Source organism: Sparus aurata, chromosome 4 (genome assembly GCF_900880675.1).
Source record: "Sparus aurata chromosome 4, fSpaAur1.1, whole genome shotgun sequence".
Classification (NCBI taxonomy): Eukaryota; Metazoa; Chordata; class Actinopteri; order Spariformes; family Sparidae; genus Sparus; species Sparus aurata.
The window spans coordinates 36,687,087-36,707,657 of NC_044190.1; the positions used below are offsets into that span (position 1 = coordinate 36,687,087).

Consider the following 20,571-nt stretch of genomic DNA (forward strand, 5'->3'; position numbering starts at 1 on the left):
AAGGCCGAGTACTGAGAGGAAGACACAAGGCAGAGTACTGAGAGGAAGACACAAGGCCGAGTACTGAGAGGAAGACACAAGGCAGAGTACTGAGAGGAAGACGGCCTGACACTCTGCATGAACATTTGTGTTGTTATGTGCATCCTTCAAGTTCTTCTGGACTGATGCTGAGGCCGACAATGATGAAAAAAAACAAATTTTAATGACAGAAAAAACTCTGATTAATTAAAAAACTCACTGCGAAATAAAAAAACACAAATACAGTCAGCAATTAAGGTTTTGCATAACTTTATACTTGATATATTCAAATGTTAATTTCAAGTTAGATATGTCTGTTTGGTAAATGGAGTCTGGTAGCCAACAATTGACTCACATGTCCCAGTTGCGCAGAAAATAAACATAATGACTAGAAAAATAAATACAAATAATAAAACCAGGTGTTAAATTTGCACCGTTGACCTGACAATGGCTTGATTTAAGAATCTTATGTCGATTGAGACTCGATTAAAGGGTAACTCCGCCAAGTTTCCACATTAAAGTGTGTTTACAGGTGCTGCTTCATATGTGAAGAAGGTAGTATAAATCCTTTTGTGGCTCCAGAAGAAGCTGCTTGTAAATTGCCTGAAGGTGTGATTGGAATATCTTTGGTTCATCAAACTGATTTTGAGTATTTGTTTTTTCTAAACTGTCCACAATGAGTCCAACAGTGTTATAGGAGTGCGGTTATTGATTAGTGGGCTGCTTCTCAAAACCTGTCTGTCTAAATTGCCCCTTGAGTGACATCACCTGAGGCAATGCATCAGATTACAAGCAGCTTCCTCTGGAGCCACATAATGCTTTTTCACTACCAAAGATCACGCCGTCATTTGGCATAAAGGTAGTTTATTTAAATTGATAGAAGACTTGATAAGGATAGGGAGGAGAGTGCGTTGAATACGGTTGTAGAGTGTCTGAACCTTCTAGGAACCGGGAAGGGAGAGTCTTCTTGCTTGTGAGGCGGCGATGTCAAACGCCGAGCTGCCGAGTGATCCTTTGAGGGAGGACAGAGGAGAAGAAGAGGGTCTGCGGAGAGAGTTTTGAGAACTTGAGATGAACTGGAGAGAAATGTTCTGACTCACCTATGCAGGTCTGCACAGGGGATTGAATTGGAAAGACACAGGTGGCAAATTCGCGGAGGGAGAGCGGCGTGATCTAGCTGAACTTGAACTTCAGTTGTAATAACTTCATCTACTCCTTTTTTCTCCCCACATACAGCAGCAGTACTCTCACAGTATAAACACACTTTAAGTTAGTTTGACGCAACAGATAACAGAAAGGGAGGAGCTTCTTACAGCCAGCAATATCTCAGAAAACAAAAAACTGCAACAGGTAAAAGACAGCATCAAACCATCACCTGACATCAGCACTGTAATCTTAAAAGCTAACTCAGATATCACTTAAATACAGCCTGCACTGGTTCTCATGCACTGCCTTCACTCTCTGGCAAAAAAAAAAAAAAAAAGCTCAAGACGAATGCCAATATGAGGCTCTGTCAGGAATAAAATACTATTTTTTATTAGAGCAACAGATTGAAATGGGTTATTACTCACGCAAACATATTGACTTCGTTAATGTGCTGAGACCTATAAAGTGTGTGGGCCTCAGGAGTAACTGCACTATCTTGTCTTCTCAGTCACTTTCCAGCTGCGAGACATTGTTCTCTCTGTCTGTCTGTCTGTCTGTGTGTGTGTGTCTGCATGCTGTCAGCAGTCGTGGAGCTGCTGTCAGTCCTGTGGGACTCGACTTCTCTCACAACAGCGACAGCACTCGTCCCATAAAACGACTGAATGTGTCAGCACAAAGTAATGTTGTTTATCAGAGCTGCTCAAAATAAACTTGCGGGAGTTTTTGATGGCGGATGCTCGCTCGGAGTCGATTCTCGTCGAAGCGTGGCATTTATCTGTCGTGTTCGTATGGGATCCTGAGGGGACAGGTGGCTGAGAGGCAAGAGCATTATGCAGTGATACTTCAAACGCAACATGTGAAGGTGTTTGGTTTTGTCTTCTAATGCAGATTCCTCCGATTTACTGGAAGACAGGTAGTTAGCTGCAGTTGGCGAGAACCTGAAGTCTAAGTCCCATTTTTTACATTAGCTTTGTCTGAGAAGTTACAGCAATTTATTAGAATATTATCCAATGTGTTTTTCAGTGAAAACAGGTGCAATCCTATATTTCATTTACTGGCCACATAGATAAGTCCAAAAGGAGAGTAAATAGACAAGTTATTAATACAAAACAGAGGGCATTAAAGCAATACTGACCTTTTTCAAACAAAAGTAGCTTGGCTACAATCATTGCCTGCTGGCCCAGAGGAAGAAACTAGGGTAGAAACTAGGGTAGAAACGAGGGTACTGGGGTTCCTTGACCAACCAATGCTGCAGAAAGTGATGGCATCATCATGTTCAAGAGTGTGACACTGAAAAGCTGAAAAACTCCACTTTACATGAGATCTTGAAGCACATAAACAGGACTTGTTGTTTGAAATGTCCTACACATTTCAGAACAAAAGCTCGTTTTAGCTGCTGTTAGGTCTTTGAGGGTTAACCACTCACACCACTTACCAAAAAACATGAGAAAGTGTGTTTGGACAAGTTACAAGTTACTTAAGTGCTGAGGTAAAGAAGCCTTTTACACGACCATCTAAAAACTCTCGTATGGATTCTATGTACTACCTGGTTTGTGGAGAAAACCAGAAGACAACAACGCAGCACTGAGGAAAGACAAACTCATTTACCATACAAGCTGTTATTCTTGTGAACAAGGCAATGATCTTCAGTTGAGCGGATGACATTGGACAGCAGCACCTGTCGACTGTTTGGTGTGTGTGTGTGTGTGTGTGTGTGTGTGTGTGTGTGTGTGTGTGTGTGTGTGTTTGTGTGTGTGTGTGTGGGTAGGCGTCTGACACATCTCCACCTACATGCTGGGGTTGATAATTCTTTGTGGGATGGTTAGAGTGAGGGGAGAAGGAACAGGTGGTGAGAAACTGGTGAAGTCTCTACGCCTTCAGGGACATTCCAGCCGGAGTTCACACCAGCCTGAGGACCCTCCATGGTTTCTGGACTTCTCAGCACACATACACGGCCTCTGCATGATGGGAGACCGCGATGGTTTATGAGGTGTAAACTGACTCGGAGGGCTCTAACGAACCTTAAAGGTGGACCTTAAAGGAACAGGCAAACACATGCACCTAACAAATCAGTTGATATCATATGACTTCTTCACTCAAACAATCATGCAAACCATGTAGACAAACTGAGTGTTAGTACAGAATATTTTAATACTAAGTACAATACAGAAAATCAGTGGTAAACAAAGAAAAGTCCTTTGTGCCCTTCTTTTCATGTCAGGCAGGAGAAAGTGAGGGATGCATGAAACAAGATTTAAGACACAGAAAAATCATTCGAGTCTCGACAAAAGAGACAGCGGACACTTTCAGCTGATGACAGTAATGGTGAGGAGGGGTCATTCAGAAGGCTTTTAAAGTGCACAGGACGCTCCGTAGGGACCACAATGCACCGAGTCAATAAGTCCCCTTCACTTCCTTCAAGTACGTTACAGCTCCGAGCACTGAAGAATCAATCTGTGTGTTTGTCAGTGAAAATCTACATTCAATCAAGATGCTTTTGTCACGATCATCTTTAAAACAATCTACATCCCAGCTTAAGAAAGAGCTTCCACACACTGGGGAAATACACCCTCCAGTTTCCAAAGACTTTAATAACTGGTAGTCAGTGATAGGTCACTAAGTGATGATGTGTTAGGATTGGGGTTAAAGGAGTTTTTGAGATGGAACCCTGGAGGCGTCCGGGCAATCTGTGTCCACATGTGTTTGTGTTTGTGTGTGTCTCCAAGAGTGAACCTTTGGTCCTCTTCACTTAGTCTCAGTGAGCTTTGCAAGGCTGGCTTGGCGGAAGGCTGCTCGGTCCCTCATCTCCAACACACAGTCCCTCACCATCTCTGCAAACATGGAGGGCCAGAGCTTGTGCAGAGCCTCGCCCTTCAGATTGGTGTCCGACGCCCTCTGGACCAACTCCTGGAGGTACTGCTCTATCATGGCAGCGCGCTCCGATGACTCCACACTGCCCTCCTGTGAGAGAAACAAGAGAACAAAGGTGAGGTGTAGCAGCAGGAAATGTACAGAGTAGGAAAAAGTAAAGCTTAGTACTTGGATTGACAACAATTTAAACCAATGAGGTTTTGAACCAGGAGCACAAACATTAGATGTATCATAATTTACCATGAAGCTATCACAGCGCACAGGGTGCAGGGTATTGATTGTTGTGTCAGTACTGTTGAAAATGATTGACACGGGAACAAATACATGATATCCGAAATGCAGCAGCTAAAAATATGCTTTCAAGATGATGACAGTTTTGAGGAAATCCTTTCCAATCCAATAATTTAAGTCATAAAAAGTAAATAAGGCTAATGATTTAATTTCCCGGCTTCATGTTCATCTTGTCAGCTCTTTCAGCAGTAAAGTGCTTGTGAAATGAGATGTAATGGTACGACCCTTATCTATATGCCACAGAAGCTGTATCAGGCTGCCGCTACATAGACAATACTTGCTAGTACAGGGAAATCGCAAGTCATTGGCTGTCAAAGATGAAATAATCCATTTATTGGATTGAATTGAATTTGTCCTTTGATGTATTTCAGTACCAGAAAGAAAATGCGCATCTGGTGGAAGAAGATTATCAAAGTGAGAGAGGTGATCTGAACAGGAGGAAGAAAGGCAGGAGCAAAGAAATGCTGAATATGATACTGACGTGATTGATCTGCACAAATAGATCAGCAGTGTGGGATCATGTGAGTCACTGTCTTTATTGTTTAACAACCACAATTGCCAATGAAAATCTATCTGACATTATGTTTTTCTCCTGGATGTTGTAGTCACAGGAGACCAAATGAAACCCACTGTTGTATGTATGAACGCTATTTATACATTTGGGATAAGATAAGTACACTACTCAATAAAAGATATAAAAGAAATATAAAATATGTCCAGCTGTTTTTAGACATTTTACTGTCAAAATGTTACAGATAACATGTTCAAACTGAGAGGAGTAAAGACTGGTGTATAGTAGGGAACAGGTATGTCACTTGACGAATCAGCGATGCCAGGTTGGCTTTTGGTTGACAAATGTGGGTTAAAGTTGGACTAAGACAAACGTTTAAGTCACTTTCAAGACATGAAGCAGTGTCTGACGCAACTTGGCAACTGTTTAAAACAATAAACTGTCAAAGAAACCCCAAACCGACCTCAGGGCTGTCTGCACTGCAGTCTCTACTCGGGTAGTTGAACAGCGCTCTGCTCAGGCCTTCTCCCAGTAGCTTCCCATTGTCTCGCAGCTCCTCCGGACTCAGCCCTGCTCGCCGGCCACGCCCGTCCAACAGGAACTGCAGCTGGCGCTTTCTTCAAGGTGAAGAGAGACAAGAGGTAGTTAGACTCTGAGTGCAGAGACACACAGACACCTGGGGGGGGGGGAACACTGGCAGAAAGTGAGTGACAACAAGGTAACACAAGTTTTCTGCATTTGTCCATCAAATAACACACACTCACTTTCGCACTGTGAAGCAACTGAGTGTTTTGATTTCCCTCTAATCACTCAGCAGCTTGATGTGTATACTTATAAAAAAGCAGTAGACGTCTTTAAAAGTGAAACTGCATTAAATGTTGCTGTCTGTCAGTATGAACTCTCATGTGATACACTGCTGCACCGACATGTTCCACAGACCAGAGGCAAACATTCCATATGGGATATGATAGTTCTTAAAGTCTGTGTGCATATGTACGTACGTGTGTGTGTGTGTGTGTGTGTCTCATATCACGCTGAGTAACGAGGTAAGACAAGCTGAAGGAAGGTAGATTTCACTGTCAGTATCAGAAATATCAAGTTGTGCATCCATCAAACGAAGTGTAATAAAGTGTAACCGTCCCTCGAGAGAACAGCAGATACGATCAGGTCAAAAAAAAAAAACCACCCAGATGGTTCTTGTGCGCAGAACACCCAAAGTGTGATGGGAACTTTGGAACACTAAATCAGAGGTCTCGAGTGCACACAAGCTTTTTTATCGCTTCACTGAGCAGCTTTTTTTAAGGATGGTCGGGGGCGCCTTCTCCAGGTTTTAATGGTTAGATCTCATTAGAGATTTCATTAGATTTCATACATACATTCATACACTGATGGCGGTGGCTGCCATGCAAGGTGCCGACTTGCACATCAGGAGCAGTTTGGGGTTCAGTATCTTGTCCAAGGACACTTTGACATGCAGACCAGGGGAATCAAACCAGCGATCTTCGCACTTTGAACCTTGGAACCACAGCCGCCTGAATTTACAGTTCACTTATTATTTTGACACTAAGTTCCCTTATTCATTCATGTTTCTTTAGGTTAGGTTCAGGAAAACATTGTTTGGGTCTAAATAGCCCCTTACAGAACGTTTAACGCGGCTTACAAAGAATAACTTCTGCTGTGTGTGTATTTTTCTAGTGCTGCAAAGCTACAACTTCACAAAAAAAGTGATTGGTCAGTTTATAGCCATGGAGCAACTTTAAATATGATGTTCCAGGCACAACTCCAACAGGATGATATCAGATAGTGCGTACTTTCGTTGCTGACTGAGCTTTAGAGACACAGAGTCGATGAAATCTGTTTGAAGGTCTTGCGCAATATTGTTTCATTTTGTTAGATACAAGGTGCAACAAGAGCCTGAAGCATTAAAAGCAGGAGTATTCAGTTACACATTAAAGCATTTCCCACGTGATGTCTTCCCCCCAGTGATGAAATGTGTTGAGTAGAACCTGAATCCCTGAACAACCCTGATGGTCATAACATGGAAAATATAAACTATTCATGTATGTGTCTTCAGACATCGCAATGGTTTCCAATTTCCTTTTTTTCCCCCAGAATTTTTCTCCATAAAATACATTTTAAATGAAAATATAATCTTCAGCAGGGAGGTTTTGACAGATAAGAAGTCAAATCCAACAGCATTCAGTGGATTCACTTCAGGAGTAACGATTGTGCATGCAGATAACAGTGATTAAGATTTCAATACTGATCCAAAAATAATCTTCGCCCTTGGGCTGTTGTGTCATATCTATCTGTAACAGTGTGTGATTCAGGGTGAGTTGCAGCCAAGAGTCAGTTGTCCAAAAGTTAACTAGTTCATCTCCAACTTCATCCTGAAAGGGCAATTGAGGACACTGATGCAGCGCTAATTCTTTATCCTCACAAACTGTCATACTGCTCAACAGCATGTGTGAATTTTGTTCATAATTCTACACCACCAGAACTACACTACTGTCACTTTCATCCATTTCTGACTGAATGACTCTTTTATTTTCCCTAATTACGTCAATCACAATGGAGGTTATTCTGAGGTCTACATGGAACACAAAGTCATTCAGATGATTTGACCTGGCCATTTCTCAACCCTTAGAGGATTAGTTACATGAGGAAACATAAAAAAAAATATTCTTGTGCGTGACAAATTGAGCTGAATTTTGCTTGCGAGGATGTTTTTCATTAACCAAGAGTCACAGACCTCAAGAACTCTTGGCTGGGGAGAGAGAGGAATGTTTGTGTCCAAGTGCCAAGTACCCACCCTTACCCTGAGACACATAGTCTAATTCCTCTGGCTCCTCGGTGCCAGGCTCTGTCTCGCTGTCTCACACAAATGCGAACACACACACACAAATGTATACACACTAAACTCTACACACAGGCATGCACATGCATGCACAGTAGCCTACACCGCTACAAGCTGTAAGCTGTAACTCACACATATACGCATTTAAGACCCGACACATTCTTGACATATCTAAATGAACAACATTAGCAGTCCAGCGCACACCTGTCATTAAAGTGTACTTAATGTTATGTTGTGGTGAAGCGCCTGAGATCAAGTTCTCACCTGGACTCCTCGAGCAAAAGGAGGAGGCGGCAGCGTGGAGTTTCGGTGGCTGCTATATGACCCAGTGTCCCGAACACCCGCTCAGCAGCGATCACATCATTCATGGTCACCTGAGGTTGACACGCAAATGAGGACTGGCACGTACAGCAAAAGGTGCTTGAATGGTTGACTACTTCATGTGTGTCTATGACATGTGACATGAAATTATTTGAAACAAGAGGAAATGTTGAGAATAAACAAAAATGTATCAAAATGAGCCGATAATTCCCAGCTGATAATACCCGGCTTTTTTTGCATTTATGGGGAGTTTGATGAGAAGAGTCTGACATTTTAAACAGAATCCACAAACAAGATATAACCTGTTAATTAGTCATCCTTAGAGGCGCTGGGCAGAGCTAGACTAGCTTTTTCCCCCCTGTTTTTAGTGCGCGTGCTATGCTAAGCTAACCCGCTGCTAGAAGTAGCCTAATGTTTAACGGAAGGGCAAAAAAGTCAAACTATTCCTTTAACCTTAACATTTGTAAATTTATATTATTCTGTATTTAAATGACAAATACTTTTTTGTACAAAAAAAAAAAATACACATTGAATTCCTTTAAAATATTGGTAGAATTTGTTACGTCTAAATGAGTCGTACAAAGGTGGCAGGACTGCAATAAAAAGCGAGCTGGTCCTCACCTCCTGGCCGTTGATCCTCTGCAGGTTGAAGTGGTGGAGGCGGTAGATGACGAAGGAGCGCCACAGAGCCAGACTGACCACTGGATTGCCCTCTGGGTGGATGGTCAGCTGGTCCAGACGCCTCACCTGAGCCAGGGCCGCTAGCTGGGGCAGACGGCTGATGTTGGTTTCCAAGAAGATCATGTGCTGCAGAAAAGGGAACAGGGGAGTGAGGAAATGGGTCGATGGGTAAAGGCAAAAGTCGGTGACAAACAGGGAGTATTTGTCAGTGAAAGCGCGGGTATCCACCAGCCAACAGCTTCTAAATCAACGCTTTTTATGTAATGATATGGCAGTTTGGAGTTGACATGACATGACATTCGGCATTTACTACAGCCACATCTGAAGGAAAAAATAAAAATGTACATTCTCCTTTTTTCTTCCTGAGGAATTTATGTTAGCATGATCCCATATCTCATTATGGTTCATGGCTAGTTCCCTCACCGATAGATTGGGGAACTTGACCCTTATTCGCGGCAGTGTTGGTACAATGGCGTCAAAGTTGATGTAGCGGAAGGTTATTACAGTGACAGCACCAGCAGTCTGAACTCCCCAGCCCCTCTCCAGGGCCTCCAGGGCTCCGAGTCCGAACAAACGCAGGGTGTCTCCATCCAGCTCCGCCAGGTGACTGTCAGAGAGGGACAAGCTCTGAACACTGCCGCTCCCTGCCTCCACAAGCCTGCAAAGTATTCACACACACACAAAAACAATCTTTGTAAATCACTCTTGATATGCTTTGCTTAAACACGGGCCTTGTGCCAAAAGAAGAAAACAATACTACAAAACACGCAGTGGTCTAGTCAATGTCCTGTTTGTCTTGCCTAATTGCTTTCTATGCTGCTATACCACAGTTGAAGTGCCCTGCTCTGATAAGAGAATCGTGAGAGTGGAGAATCTGGGCAAGTCTCAAGGAGACCTAATCTCCCTGCCCGAGCCCATGTGCTCGGCCCTCTGGGTCTGCTGACTCTCGGGGGACTTCTCAGCATAGCAGGGCATCAGATGGCTACTGGCTGCACGCTACTCAACACTGATCATTTTGGCTTCAGCCCGCCAACAGACTAATCACCCCTATTCATATTTCACACCCTCCCAATCTCGCTGCTACAGAAAGCCACAGTGGTTAGAAGACTAATCCTTTGATTACAGAACTCAAATCCAAGATTCTTGTTGGGACCGATCGTTAGAACTCGTCTGTTTGAGAAGTGGAGTGAGAGACAGAAAGAGTAAGAGTCGGGGTCAGAAAAAGGAGATGTGAAAGGACAGTAGACATCGTGTAGACAGAGAGGTACATACATAGGGAGACAAAATGAGCTGCAGTGTAACTAAAGCTCCCTTGAAAAGACCACCTTTGTTGCAGGATGAGTAAGACTGACTCCCCAGAGGTGACTCCTCTCTGCACAGAAGAGAAGGAGCAGTTTCTTTTCTTAACTGAGAGTAACCAAACAGGGGATCAAAGGTTTGGACGATTAGGCAAACAATTAAACTGGATTATTAAAGGCCAACTTCAAAATTAGATGTATGCTACAGTGGATTGGAGCAATATCCAAATAAACAAGGTGATCCAATGAAAGGAAAAACAATAGGGAGCGGCTGAAGATAGGAGCGAGAAATTAGTTACACACAGTTTATTTTGCATCGCTTAGTCTTTTCCATTTTCTCATGCAACATATCAGTCACAGTAACTGACTGCTTCTCACTCTTTGAGTTACTTCTTCAGACAAATTCAAGCCAGCAATGCAGTCTAGCGCCCAGCTAGTACTCAAGCCACACAATTTAGCTCCCAGGTTATAGTATATATGTATTTAATGCTTTATTCTTATCCGACCATTATGAGCCTTCATACTCCTTCAGATGCGACTTCAGAGAAATTAAAGCCAGCAATTAAATTAAGCTTCAGCTTCTCAATAAAACCTTAAAATATTCCACATCTTTCACACATTTTACAACCAGCATTGAGCAGTTTGCAAATTGTCATCTCTAGTTTTCTTCTTGATCCAAATAAAGTTGTTTGTTTTAGAATGTATGAGTTTAAAAAAAGCCAAAGAAGTCTTGTACATAATGCCTTAGAAGATAAGATACGGTACCTTAACATAAAGCTTCTGGTTTATTACAACAGTTTAGGAAAGTTAATCCAAATAATCTTGAATTTGGTTGATGCATCACAGTAATATGCTGTTGATTAGGGCTGCAACACATAATTATTTTCATTATAGATTAATCTGCAGGAGATTCAAAGATATTCAACTTACACAATTTAATACAATTGAGATACAAGAGAGCTTTCATTTGGAATCTAGTGATGGTCTTGAAAAGTGAACACGGTAAGGATGGTTGACAACGTCACTAAACATTAAATCATAGTGGAATACTCCACCAGCCCACAATATGTGTGTAAGCTGCTGGGGGAGGAACGTGACCCGACACTGACATCAGGTTCTGGGTGAGTGACACTCTGGCCTCAAGTCACTTTAACTGATTAATTCTAGTGTAAAGCAAAGGTGAACGGTCAGGTGCCTCAGGAGATGGCAAAGTGCAAGACCTGTTAAGAGCTATGAGGGCTGTGTGTGTGTGTGTGTGTGTGTGAGTGTGTGTGTGTGTGGTCTGCTTGCTTGAGTATAGTATACAGTGTGACATAACTAAAAGTCTTATTTTAGGCTGTAGTTTGCCCTGGAGTTTACTCAGTTTTAATTAGTCAAGTCAAATACCCTTTGGGAGAGCTACAGCCTTACAAATAAAGCCACAAATTACACTTGCAAGTAAACACATCAACCGGATTAATTGTGTAATGCAGCCTAAACCCCTCTTAATAAGGTCAGGGTATGTCCCATCTGATCTTTATATTTGTTTGCAGACACATTATATGTATATGATACCTAAGGTGACCCTCCATGCCAACTAAGAATGGCTTTAAAGTATTAAAGCCATTAAAGCCGTGTAAGTGGAGGAGAGGACATCCATATTAATAGATTGTCCAGAAAATGTAAAGCTAACAGGCTAAAGTCTGTGTTAGCTTCCACACCAGTGTTGCCTTCAGTGTTAGCTCTCAACACAGTAACCTATAAAGGTCTCAGGTAACTGCAGTGTTAGCCGTTCCAGCAGGCTAACATTGACGTTAGCTTCTCCAACAGTTTCTGTAATAGCTAAATTCATATCTTTAACTAATCCAAAATGATAAGAAGAAGTGTATTTAATGAGGGCCCTGGGTACTAACTTCAGGAATTGACGAGGGAGTTGACAGATGTGAAATACTGGATTCCTGCAGCCGTGCAGCTATAAAAGCAGGTGAGCATGGAAACGTTAAATGATGAGGATACTCTTCTGGATAATGAAATGTGCATTCAAGTGGAAAGCGCAGTGACTGAGAACAAGTGTAAAACGTCAAGCATGTCCTGTTGCAATCACACACGTGGACAGAAACATGGGACATGGCCAGCAATAGACCGGGAGGTGCCAGACACCGTAAGGCATTTTAATCTTACGGATATGCCACACCTCTGAGATGCAGCGTTGCCAAAGGCAGTCAAAAACAGGAGGAGCTGGAGAGCGTTGCAGGAGATGTAGCGCAACATGTAGACAAGTCGCGTAAAGAATGAGTGTACCAATGGTGCGCCTGGAAGTGTGCCATCAACCCACTCTGCACTGTGTCACATATTGTTCCCCCATAATCACAGCTGAAAGGCTGCCAGGTGGTCCTGAATCCCCTTCTGACATGAACCCAGCAACTAACGCCGAGAGAAGAAATGAACAAGGCGAGGAAGACCGAATGAAGAGTCTGTCACAATTACATGGATCCTGCTCTGGCCTATTAGACTCTGAATCTAATTCAATTAGAGCTATCTCACTTAATCCTCGCGGAGTTTAAAAAAGGACATCTGTCATCTCTTCACAACTTAATCCCCCCAAAGACATGGCTTGTAGCATACACATGTCTCCAATTGCCTGAATACTGTGTGGTAGCGATGTGTCTGAAACACTACTCTCTGAGCATTTCATCATTTCACGCCTTTAAAAAGTCAAAACAAATGGTTCGAGTGGCAGTTGCTGGTGCAGTGCAGATGATGGGCTTACTGGGTGCTGAGTGCTGCACACTGCTGTAAAGTGCATTTCTGCAGTTTGCAGTGTTTTTTTCAGGTTTCACTGGAGGAGCCACTCGACTTACAAAGACAAGTCATTGTTTTACGTGCCTGAAAAGCCACATGTTCAGGATCTCAGCACAGCTCTTTAATAAATGTATGTAGGAGCACTACAAAGGCCTTGCCATCTCCCCGCTATCGAGTTTCTGGGTAATAACTCTTCAACTGCCATGCACCCCTACTCAACATCTCTCAGGGGAGGTCAAATAAATCTTACATTTGCACAGGATTAAATTTGAGCGTGCATCACAGTCACACGTTGGCACTGACACAGGCTTTTGTGCCATAAGTTACTGTAGGAACACATTGACACAATCACGCTAAGTGTGCTGTCAACATTCACTTCAGTTTGTCATCACAGTGCTAATGCCATCCAGAGATGACATCATGTTTGTCTTTTTCTCAGTTTCTCATCACACTGTGAGGTAGTTTGGTTGTATCCTTGGATTTAACTGTATTTTAATACTTAATGACACACAAAACATTTTGTTGATCATAAATGTCGATTTTAAAAATGCATATATAAATCATTAGAATCTGTCTTCATTCCAGTCTCTGAACTCTGGCCATTTTCAAAGACGTAGTTTATCATTCCAATAATGCGATCATTTAACTTTTAGCAATTGCAGAGAGAAAATGTGTTATTTTTAGAAATCGTGGATGAGCATTATGATTGAATGAAAACAGACCTGATCATAAGAATAACTGTGTGTCAAGTACAATGGCCAGTACACAGTATACGCAGTATTTATCGACATGATATAAGTCTTTTACAAATTGAACTAAACTTAACTCCAGTTCTCCATTCACAGATTTAAGGAAAATTGAGATAATCATAGACTTAACATTGCTTTGACTTTTCTAAATGCACTCAAATAAAAGTTGTGCTGTACTCTCAAGTTGTGTCAAATTGAGGTGATAGTTCTCAGCAGCAGACTTGGAGTTAAAGAAATAAAGGGCAGTCATCAGTTTGCTACTCAGGAAGACACACGTAGGTTACCCCAGGCTGTCACTGAGCAGATCCAGATGTGTGCCAGTTCCAACCTCTGACCTAAATTAGAAAACCAAGAATCTGTTGAGATTCTGGAGTAACAGGATTGAGGATGACTTGTAACAAGCCGTGTGCCGTCTCTCCGAGGTGCAAAAGAATGAACCTTCTCCTCCCTTTCCTGGGAATTCACACCCCAGAGAACTGATACGTGATGTCGTACACGAGTGAGGAAAGAGTGTTGATTCACAGGCCTAAAAAAAAACAGAGACAATCATCCCTCATCTGCCACTTCAGGCTCTACATTGGGGAGAATGGTGATATTTTCTACAGAATCTAGTACTTCAGGAGCGATCTGAGGTCATCCAGGCTACACTACTGTATGTAGGTGTTATCATAACCCTTCAATATACACTCCCACACTGTTGGAATGAAAAATTAAATTCAAATTTCCCTCCTATTGTGCATATATCCAAGCATTATGAGGATTTCATAGTTTGACACATCTTGCTTCTCTTCCAAATTAGTGTTTGTGCCGGGGGTTCGTGACAGCCTTTGTTATTTGTAACACAACTCCCAACTCATAAGAGTGTGGTCGATTTGAATCGCCTGTACGTCACCATAACCTGTTAAGCTGCATGTCTGAAGTCATAATAGATCTTGTAAAGGAGAGCCATTGCGCCATTGAGGGATTGCGCCTCAGGGCCCATTTTCATATCCTGGTGCAGGAAGGAAAAGCCGTCTTTAAAACATGTAATAATAGTCCTCGACACAGCCCCTCTTTCATCTCAGCCTCCCCCTCATAACTCATCCAGACCTGGATCCCAATCTGCGTAGGAGAGCATATCAGAGCCCTACGCTCACGTTAGACTGAGCGCAGACTGTTGATTAAGAGCGCTTCCAACATCATGTTGTAAACAGTGGAAGAAGAAAGTCCATGCATGTCTAAAATATGCATGGACTGACAGAGAAGCAGCAGCCAAGTCCCACGCTCCTGGAGTCAGTAAAGGGGTCACTTCACTGCTGAGGAATATTTCAAGATGAGTTTGATGCTGCAGCTGTTGCAGGGATCACATCTGTAAACAGGATGATCTCTCTACAGTACGTGCACTACTTTGACTTTTATTTTAAGTTTTGGCAGATTTCAGCACTCAGGTTAATGGCTAGTGATCTCAACGACCAACTCTCCTGTATGACAAAATTAGGATTTTTATTGGTCCATATATTTATATGTATGTATCCAAGAGTGTCAGTCTGTCTGTTTGTTTTCGATGTTACCTCTTGTAACATTGTCTGAAGCAAAATTCCAACCTACCAAAGAAACAGCAGTGTCACAATGAGAGATAAGTAAAATCCTTGGCAAATAAAACCAGAACTATCCACATGGCTAGATCCCCGTAGAGGAAATAATCCAACTGAACTCAAAGAAGAAATCATAGAATCTGCACTCAGTTTGTGTCTCATAATGTTACCTGTCAAGACTTTACTTATCTACTGGTCAAAGGTGTATTTTTTAGCATTTAATTTCGCATTTTGTCTTACTTGGGATCTCGTGGGCTGTTTGGACGGCTGTTGGTGCGAAGTCTGATCTCCGTTCCCCCTGATGGTCGCTCTGGTCCTGAACCTGGGCTTACCCGTCTGATAAGATGAAAAAAAAAAAAATAAACAAAACATAAAAACTCAGCATCAAAGCAAACTGTTCATTTCAAAACCCTCTCAGATGAAGGTGAAGCAAGCCTGTAAAGCCAGGCTCACATTAAAGGGTTTTTAGAATCCAAACCAGTTTTGGAATCAGTTGACTCATAAGCATCAGAAGAGATTTCACAGATTCCCTATAATTACAAACATGCATTACAGGATTAGAAATAACTGCATCATAAAAGAAACAAAATTATTACAATTATCATGCTAGAAACAATGCACGTGCTTGTCTCACTTTCACACACGCCTCTCTCTAATCCCAAATCTTCCCTACACTTGTACACATCAGTAGACCTTCACAATTTAAACGTTAACTTCCTTCCTCTACCTAATGATTTGTCTCCATTTGCCAACTGAGTTTCCATTCAGACAGTACTGGCCTTAACGTCCAGACTTCAGAAAACATTAAAATGGTTTAAAATGATCATGGTGCCCCAGATAACACTTCCAACAGTTCTCAGCTCTGCAGGGTTACAATTTAATCTGATCACTGCTCCTCTTCCGTAGATACTCAGTGCCTATTCCGGGGGCATTAGTTGGCACGATAGTACTTTTACAATGGAGTGGAGGAGAGGAGAGGACACTTATTAGTTCTTTATATCGAATCAAACATCCTGAAATCTAAACCTAATGAGATAATGTTTCCAGCTTCCCATCTGAGCCACAAAATGTACTACAGCCTAATTAAATCTAAACAACTATATAATCATGAGACTATCATAGAGTAAGCATGTTGACTGTTGAAATAGTCCATACAGTAGTATGTTACTGTCAAAAGATTTGTAAAATGTCAGATATTAAAAATACTATTGAATCCTCACCAATTTTATTCCCTCAGGATGAAATCTCATGTGAGTCACTCCACTGTAACACTTCATACAACACTTATATAGTTGAGAGCAGAAGTGAGCCAGTACCTAACTAAATGAACAGTGGCCCAAAAAAATAAAATCTACAAATTCAATGTTGTAATTCACGATACTCGCTCTTGATGATAATGACCAATATCAAATATCTAACAACAAAACTAACAGTCTTCAGCCATGAAAGCTGCTCTGCAAGGTGCTATATCGGCACAGCTGTGCAAAAAACAGCAGTTAGCATTTTGCATACTGTTGATGTTAGAAAAATGTTAATGCTAATGCTAAGTCCACAGCACAGTGTCAGCGGTGGAGAAAGGTCTGGCTGCAGCAAATCACATTCATGTAAAGGGCAGAAAAAATGCTCTGGCTTGTTTGCGTGTCTTAAAACCAAATGCTGATGGTTAGCAGGAAGCATTGTTATCATCTGCACCAACCTATTTTCCCAAGTTAGCATGCTAGCATTCGGCGATTAGCACTAACACTAGGCCATCCTACACCATGTGAGTACTAAATACAATGACTTATCTATGCCTGAGATTAATTTTGAATTTCATTCATTCTTAAGACATTTGGGACCAATGTCAGCGAAACAAACAATTCATCCTGCGTGTGACAGATTTCACAGGAGAAGTGAAATAAGGTGACTTAATCTGCTGAAGTGTTGTGTACCTGGGTTCATCTGGAGAAGGCTCCTGTGCCAGGCCATTGGTTTGGGCGGGGCTGTGGGCAGGGCTGTTCTCTGGACTAACTTCTTCCTTAGCACCATTTGTTGGTGGCAGCTCCAGGCAGGCCCTGACACCCTCCCACTGCTGCGCTGCATTACGGATGGCCAGACGCCGCTTCTCCTTGATGAACAGAACACACACACACACACACACACACACACACACACACACACACACACACACACACACACACACAGAGGACGGAGAAGGTTTCAAGTGACAATTCTCTTGAGTAGAACACAGCGGTCATATGCTCAGCTAATGGAACCTTTCTGTCTATATTATCACAAGTAAAATTATACCTGCTGTCTCCCTTGTCTCTGAGATACAGTATGCTGCTGAAGATACTATGAAGGCTGCTTATTGGCCTTATTAGCAGTCACACTTCATCAAAGTTGGATTTGAAATTGTATATGCATGTGTCGGTCCATTCAATTTGTTTGTGCTACTGCAGCATTTTGACTTAACTGCAGTTGGCTCTTACAGCAGTAAAACTGACACTAGTACACTGACATGGAGAGGATTTCTTCCCCTTTAATTGTTCTTTCCTGGCCAAGCTGTAGTTTCGATATGCTCACTTATGGAATGTGCCACTCCTCGATGCAGGCGTGAGTCACTGTCAATTCATAGTGATTCCTTTGCCCTTACGAACTCTCGGCTGCGGCATTCAGTACAACATTTTCTCAACACTGGGGATTAGAGGAGTTAGGTTACTGCGAGACAATGTGTTCCACACAGAGGCTCTCTGTCAGCAAGAGTAACCACCTCAGCAAAGACACAGCAAGCGCACATCAATACATACTGTACCTTTAAACACAAACACATTCACTGCAAAACAGATGCCTGTGCCAGACTGAACATCTTAGACGTAAGTTGAGTTCATGTCAGCATCCCAAAAATTTATTTAATGGCCCACTATAACAGTCTCAGCAATCACAAGGCACATATGTTACAGGGTGCATAAGGAGAGAAAGAAGAGTTGAGGAAATCTAGCGAGAAATCATAACCGTGACTAAATATGAGGGGTGCCTCGTTTATCGTCCCTGTCCAATTGTTAGGGCCAATATTCAGCATTTTTCCGATTATCAGTATCGGTGCTTTTCTGTCTGATTGACGAGAAAAATAAACTAAATTGAAAATGTGCCTCTACTAAAATCAGTTTCCAGTCTCTTTGATTTCTACAAATCAGTGTCAGTATGAGCCCTGAAGAAGAAACATCAGTCGACCCCTAATAAATATTTCTGTTTTCTGAAAATACGCTTTTTGAGCAAACGGATGATATTGCTTTAATCCGGCATACCATAATAACAAAGGCCTGATGCTGGCAAAGAGCATTGGCTTCAAAATAAAGTTTAACATTCAGCTCGTGCAAATGTACAACGGAAATACAACATGTGATACCTTCAGCATGCTACAGACTGCAGCTCCATCAAGTACTTTAACCCTCTGCAACTTATTCTCTTGCTCATATCAAGAATAACTGACCATACAACACCCAATGTAGGAGGCACCAGTAGCTTCAGAGGACACTTGCTAAACTACTCTCTGAGATGTAAGCCGTTATGTGTGTTTGTTACATAATCAAAGCGTAAATCCAGGCAGACAAATACAACAGGTGCAAATCACATTGGACTGGTACCTTATGAATGGTCTGCTTGTGACTCTCCCTCTTCTTCTCCTCCTCTTTTCGAGCCTGTACACCAGCCATGCGCCGATCCTCGTCCTGAAAAAGAGAGCTTGTGCAATCAGAGTGCCGCTCCATTCATGAGTTCTGAATTATTCACGAGAGAGAGTGGGAACCACAAAAGACGCCGCCAGGAAGACTGTTCCCTCCACCAGAACCGGACCAGTGTGGAGGATGGGAGAGAGACTCTCACACCGGCCGGCTGCATCACAGGATTATCTGTCTGATTTTCAGCGTCGGATCAACTGTGCCCAGCTGTTGGGGGAAGCCAAAACTCCCAGAATGCAATGCTGCCACCACAATCTGAGTCTGCCAGTTGAGAGCTTGGGGGATATTTAGCTGTCTGTGACGTGCTAGCAGAAAAACGATGCCGCGGTCTGATCAATAGAGGCAGAATGCTAGCAGAGACTGTTTACGATGCCTGCTGTGTGTGTCGCTACTTCAACTAATTCTGTGGAAAAATAAACAACTTTTATGGGAAAAATGATCAGCTGCTCTGTGAAAGTGATCAACAGCTTATTGACTGCAAAGGGTGCTATTTTGCAGCAATAATAATGACTTTGTTTTGGCAGCCTTCACACTGTGGAAGTCTGTGGAAGTTGATTATTTAAGTTTTCACTACAATATATGTTTAATTTCTGTTGGCATTTTAGTTGTTTCCTGAATGCTGAATTTATCTACAAAGATAATAATTATGCAGTGGCTCCTACTGGCTCTGTCATCAATACCGTTATTGCATATCAAATGCATTTTAGGTAAATATTTGCCTCAGAGTGGGATTATGTTTTATTAGTGAAATTTAAATATGATTATTTTATTAGGGACAGCTCCAGTCTACTGTATGTGTCTTGTTTGATCTTCCTTTTGCTTTAGCTTCAGTACTAATCCAAACAGTTATGTGTGGAGTGTATCCCCACAAGAAACAGAAGCAGCATTTATCAATTTAGCCCAAAGGAGGACAGTAGTAGTGTATCCTTGCAGTATCAATTCCCATCCCATTCATAAATAATGGCCAATCTGCCAGCAAGTAAGGCATAGACTTATAATCTGATCTCTCTTCCACTGACAGCATAGTTCACTGGGGGCAAGTTTTTTCCAAATCAATTGAGATGAGAAATTTAGATCTTCAGTGGCCACTACGAAGTTCGCCTCCAGCAATATCGTGAAACCACTGGAGACGATGCAAACTCCAGCAAAGGATGAAGTTATCAAATCAAAACTTTGCATCTCCCAAAAGAAAATTTCTCTAAAAAAAATGCTGTGTCTGTTCGCAGGATTGACAGCTGCAGAGGTTGTTGGAGGGGTTTAATGGACCCTGGAGATCATGAAACTTGTTAAACCTGTTAAAGACCATATGGACCTTAGAATTCAAGTAAAAACATGAAATTGAGTTGGGTTTTTTTCCCAAAGTATCTGCAGTATGTTCTGAGGGCAAGGTGTGTGGTACTTACAGATTCCTTGGAAGTGCAAGCTCAGACCTGGGCGCTCTCTGCTTGACAGCCTCTAAGAGCACGCTGATATTTCACTGTAGCACTTTGCTGGCATGTTTTACAAATACACTGTCTTCATACTGCACTTGAGAATAATCATTGTTTTGTTAGACTGGATATACATTACGTGTCTTGTAAATGCTTAGTGTATGGATAAGTCGCTGGTGCATTTTTGTTGGTATTACGCAGCTGAGATGATGAATGCGGCTCTGATGTCAAAAAACAAAGAGGACGGCATCGTCACAATGTACAGGAGCCTGGAGATGCTACATTGACAGTAAATGGGAGACTGCCTGCTTGGGTTTGTTTTAA

General features: G+C 42.1%; 1 protein-coding gene across 2 annotated transcripts in view; it reads right to left on the reverse strand.

Annotated features, from left to right (window-relative positions):
• Positions 1–3,291: 3,291 nt before the first annotated feature.
• Positions 3,292–20,571, reverse strand: part of lrrc49 (leucine rich repeat containing 49) — a 36,317-nt gene continuing 19,037 nt past the window's right edge. The window contains exons 11-18 of one of the 2 annotated variants that reach the window (XM_030415024.1): positions 18,725–18,808; positions 17,030–17,202; positions 15,339–15,434; positions 9,120–9,354; positions 8,637–8,822; positions 7,959–8,068; positions 5,301–5,454; positions 3,292–4,125 (exon numbers count right to left, since the gene is read on the reverse strand). In XM_030415024.1, coding sequence (XP_030270884.1) covers positions 3,910–4,125; positions 5,301–5,454; positions 7,959–8,068; positions 8,637–8,822; positions 9,120–9,354; positions 15,339–15,434; positions 17,030–17,202; positions 18,725–18,808 — 1,254 coding nt within the window. In that variant the 3' untranslated portion in view covers positions 3,292–3,909. Of the gene's footprint in view, positions 4,126–5,300; positions 5,455–7,958; positions 8,069–8,636; positions 8,823–9,119; positions 9,355–15,338; positions 15,435–17,029; positions 17,206–18,724; positions 18,809–20,571 lie in introns of both variants that reach the window. The other variant, XM_030415023.1, reaches the window with a different exon arrangement.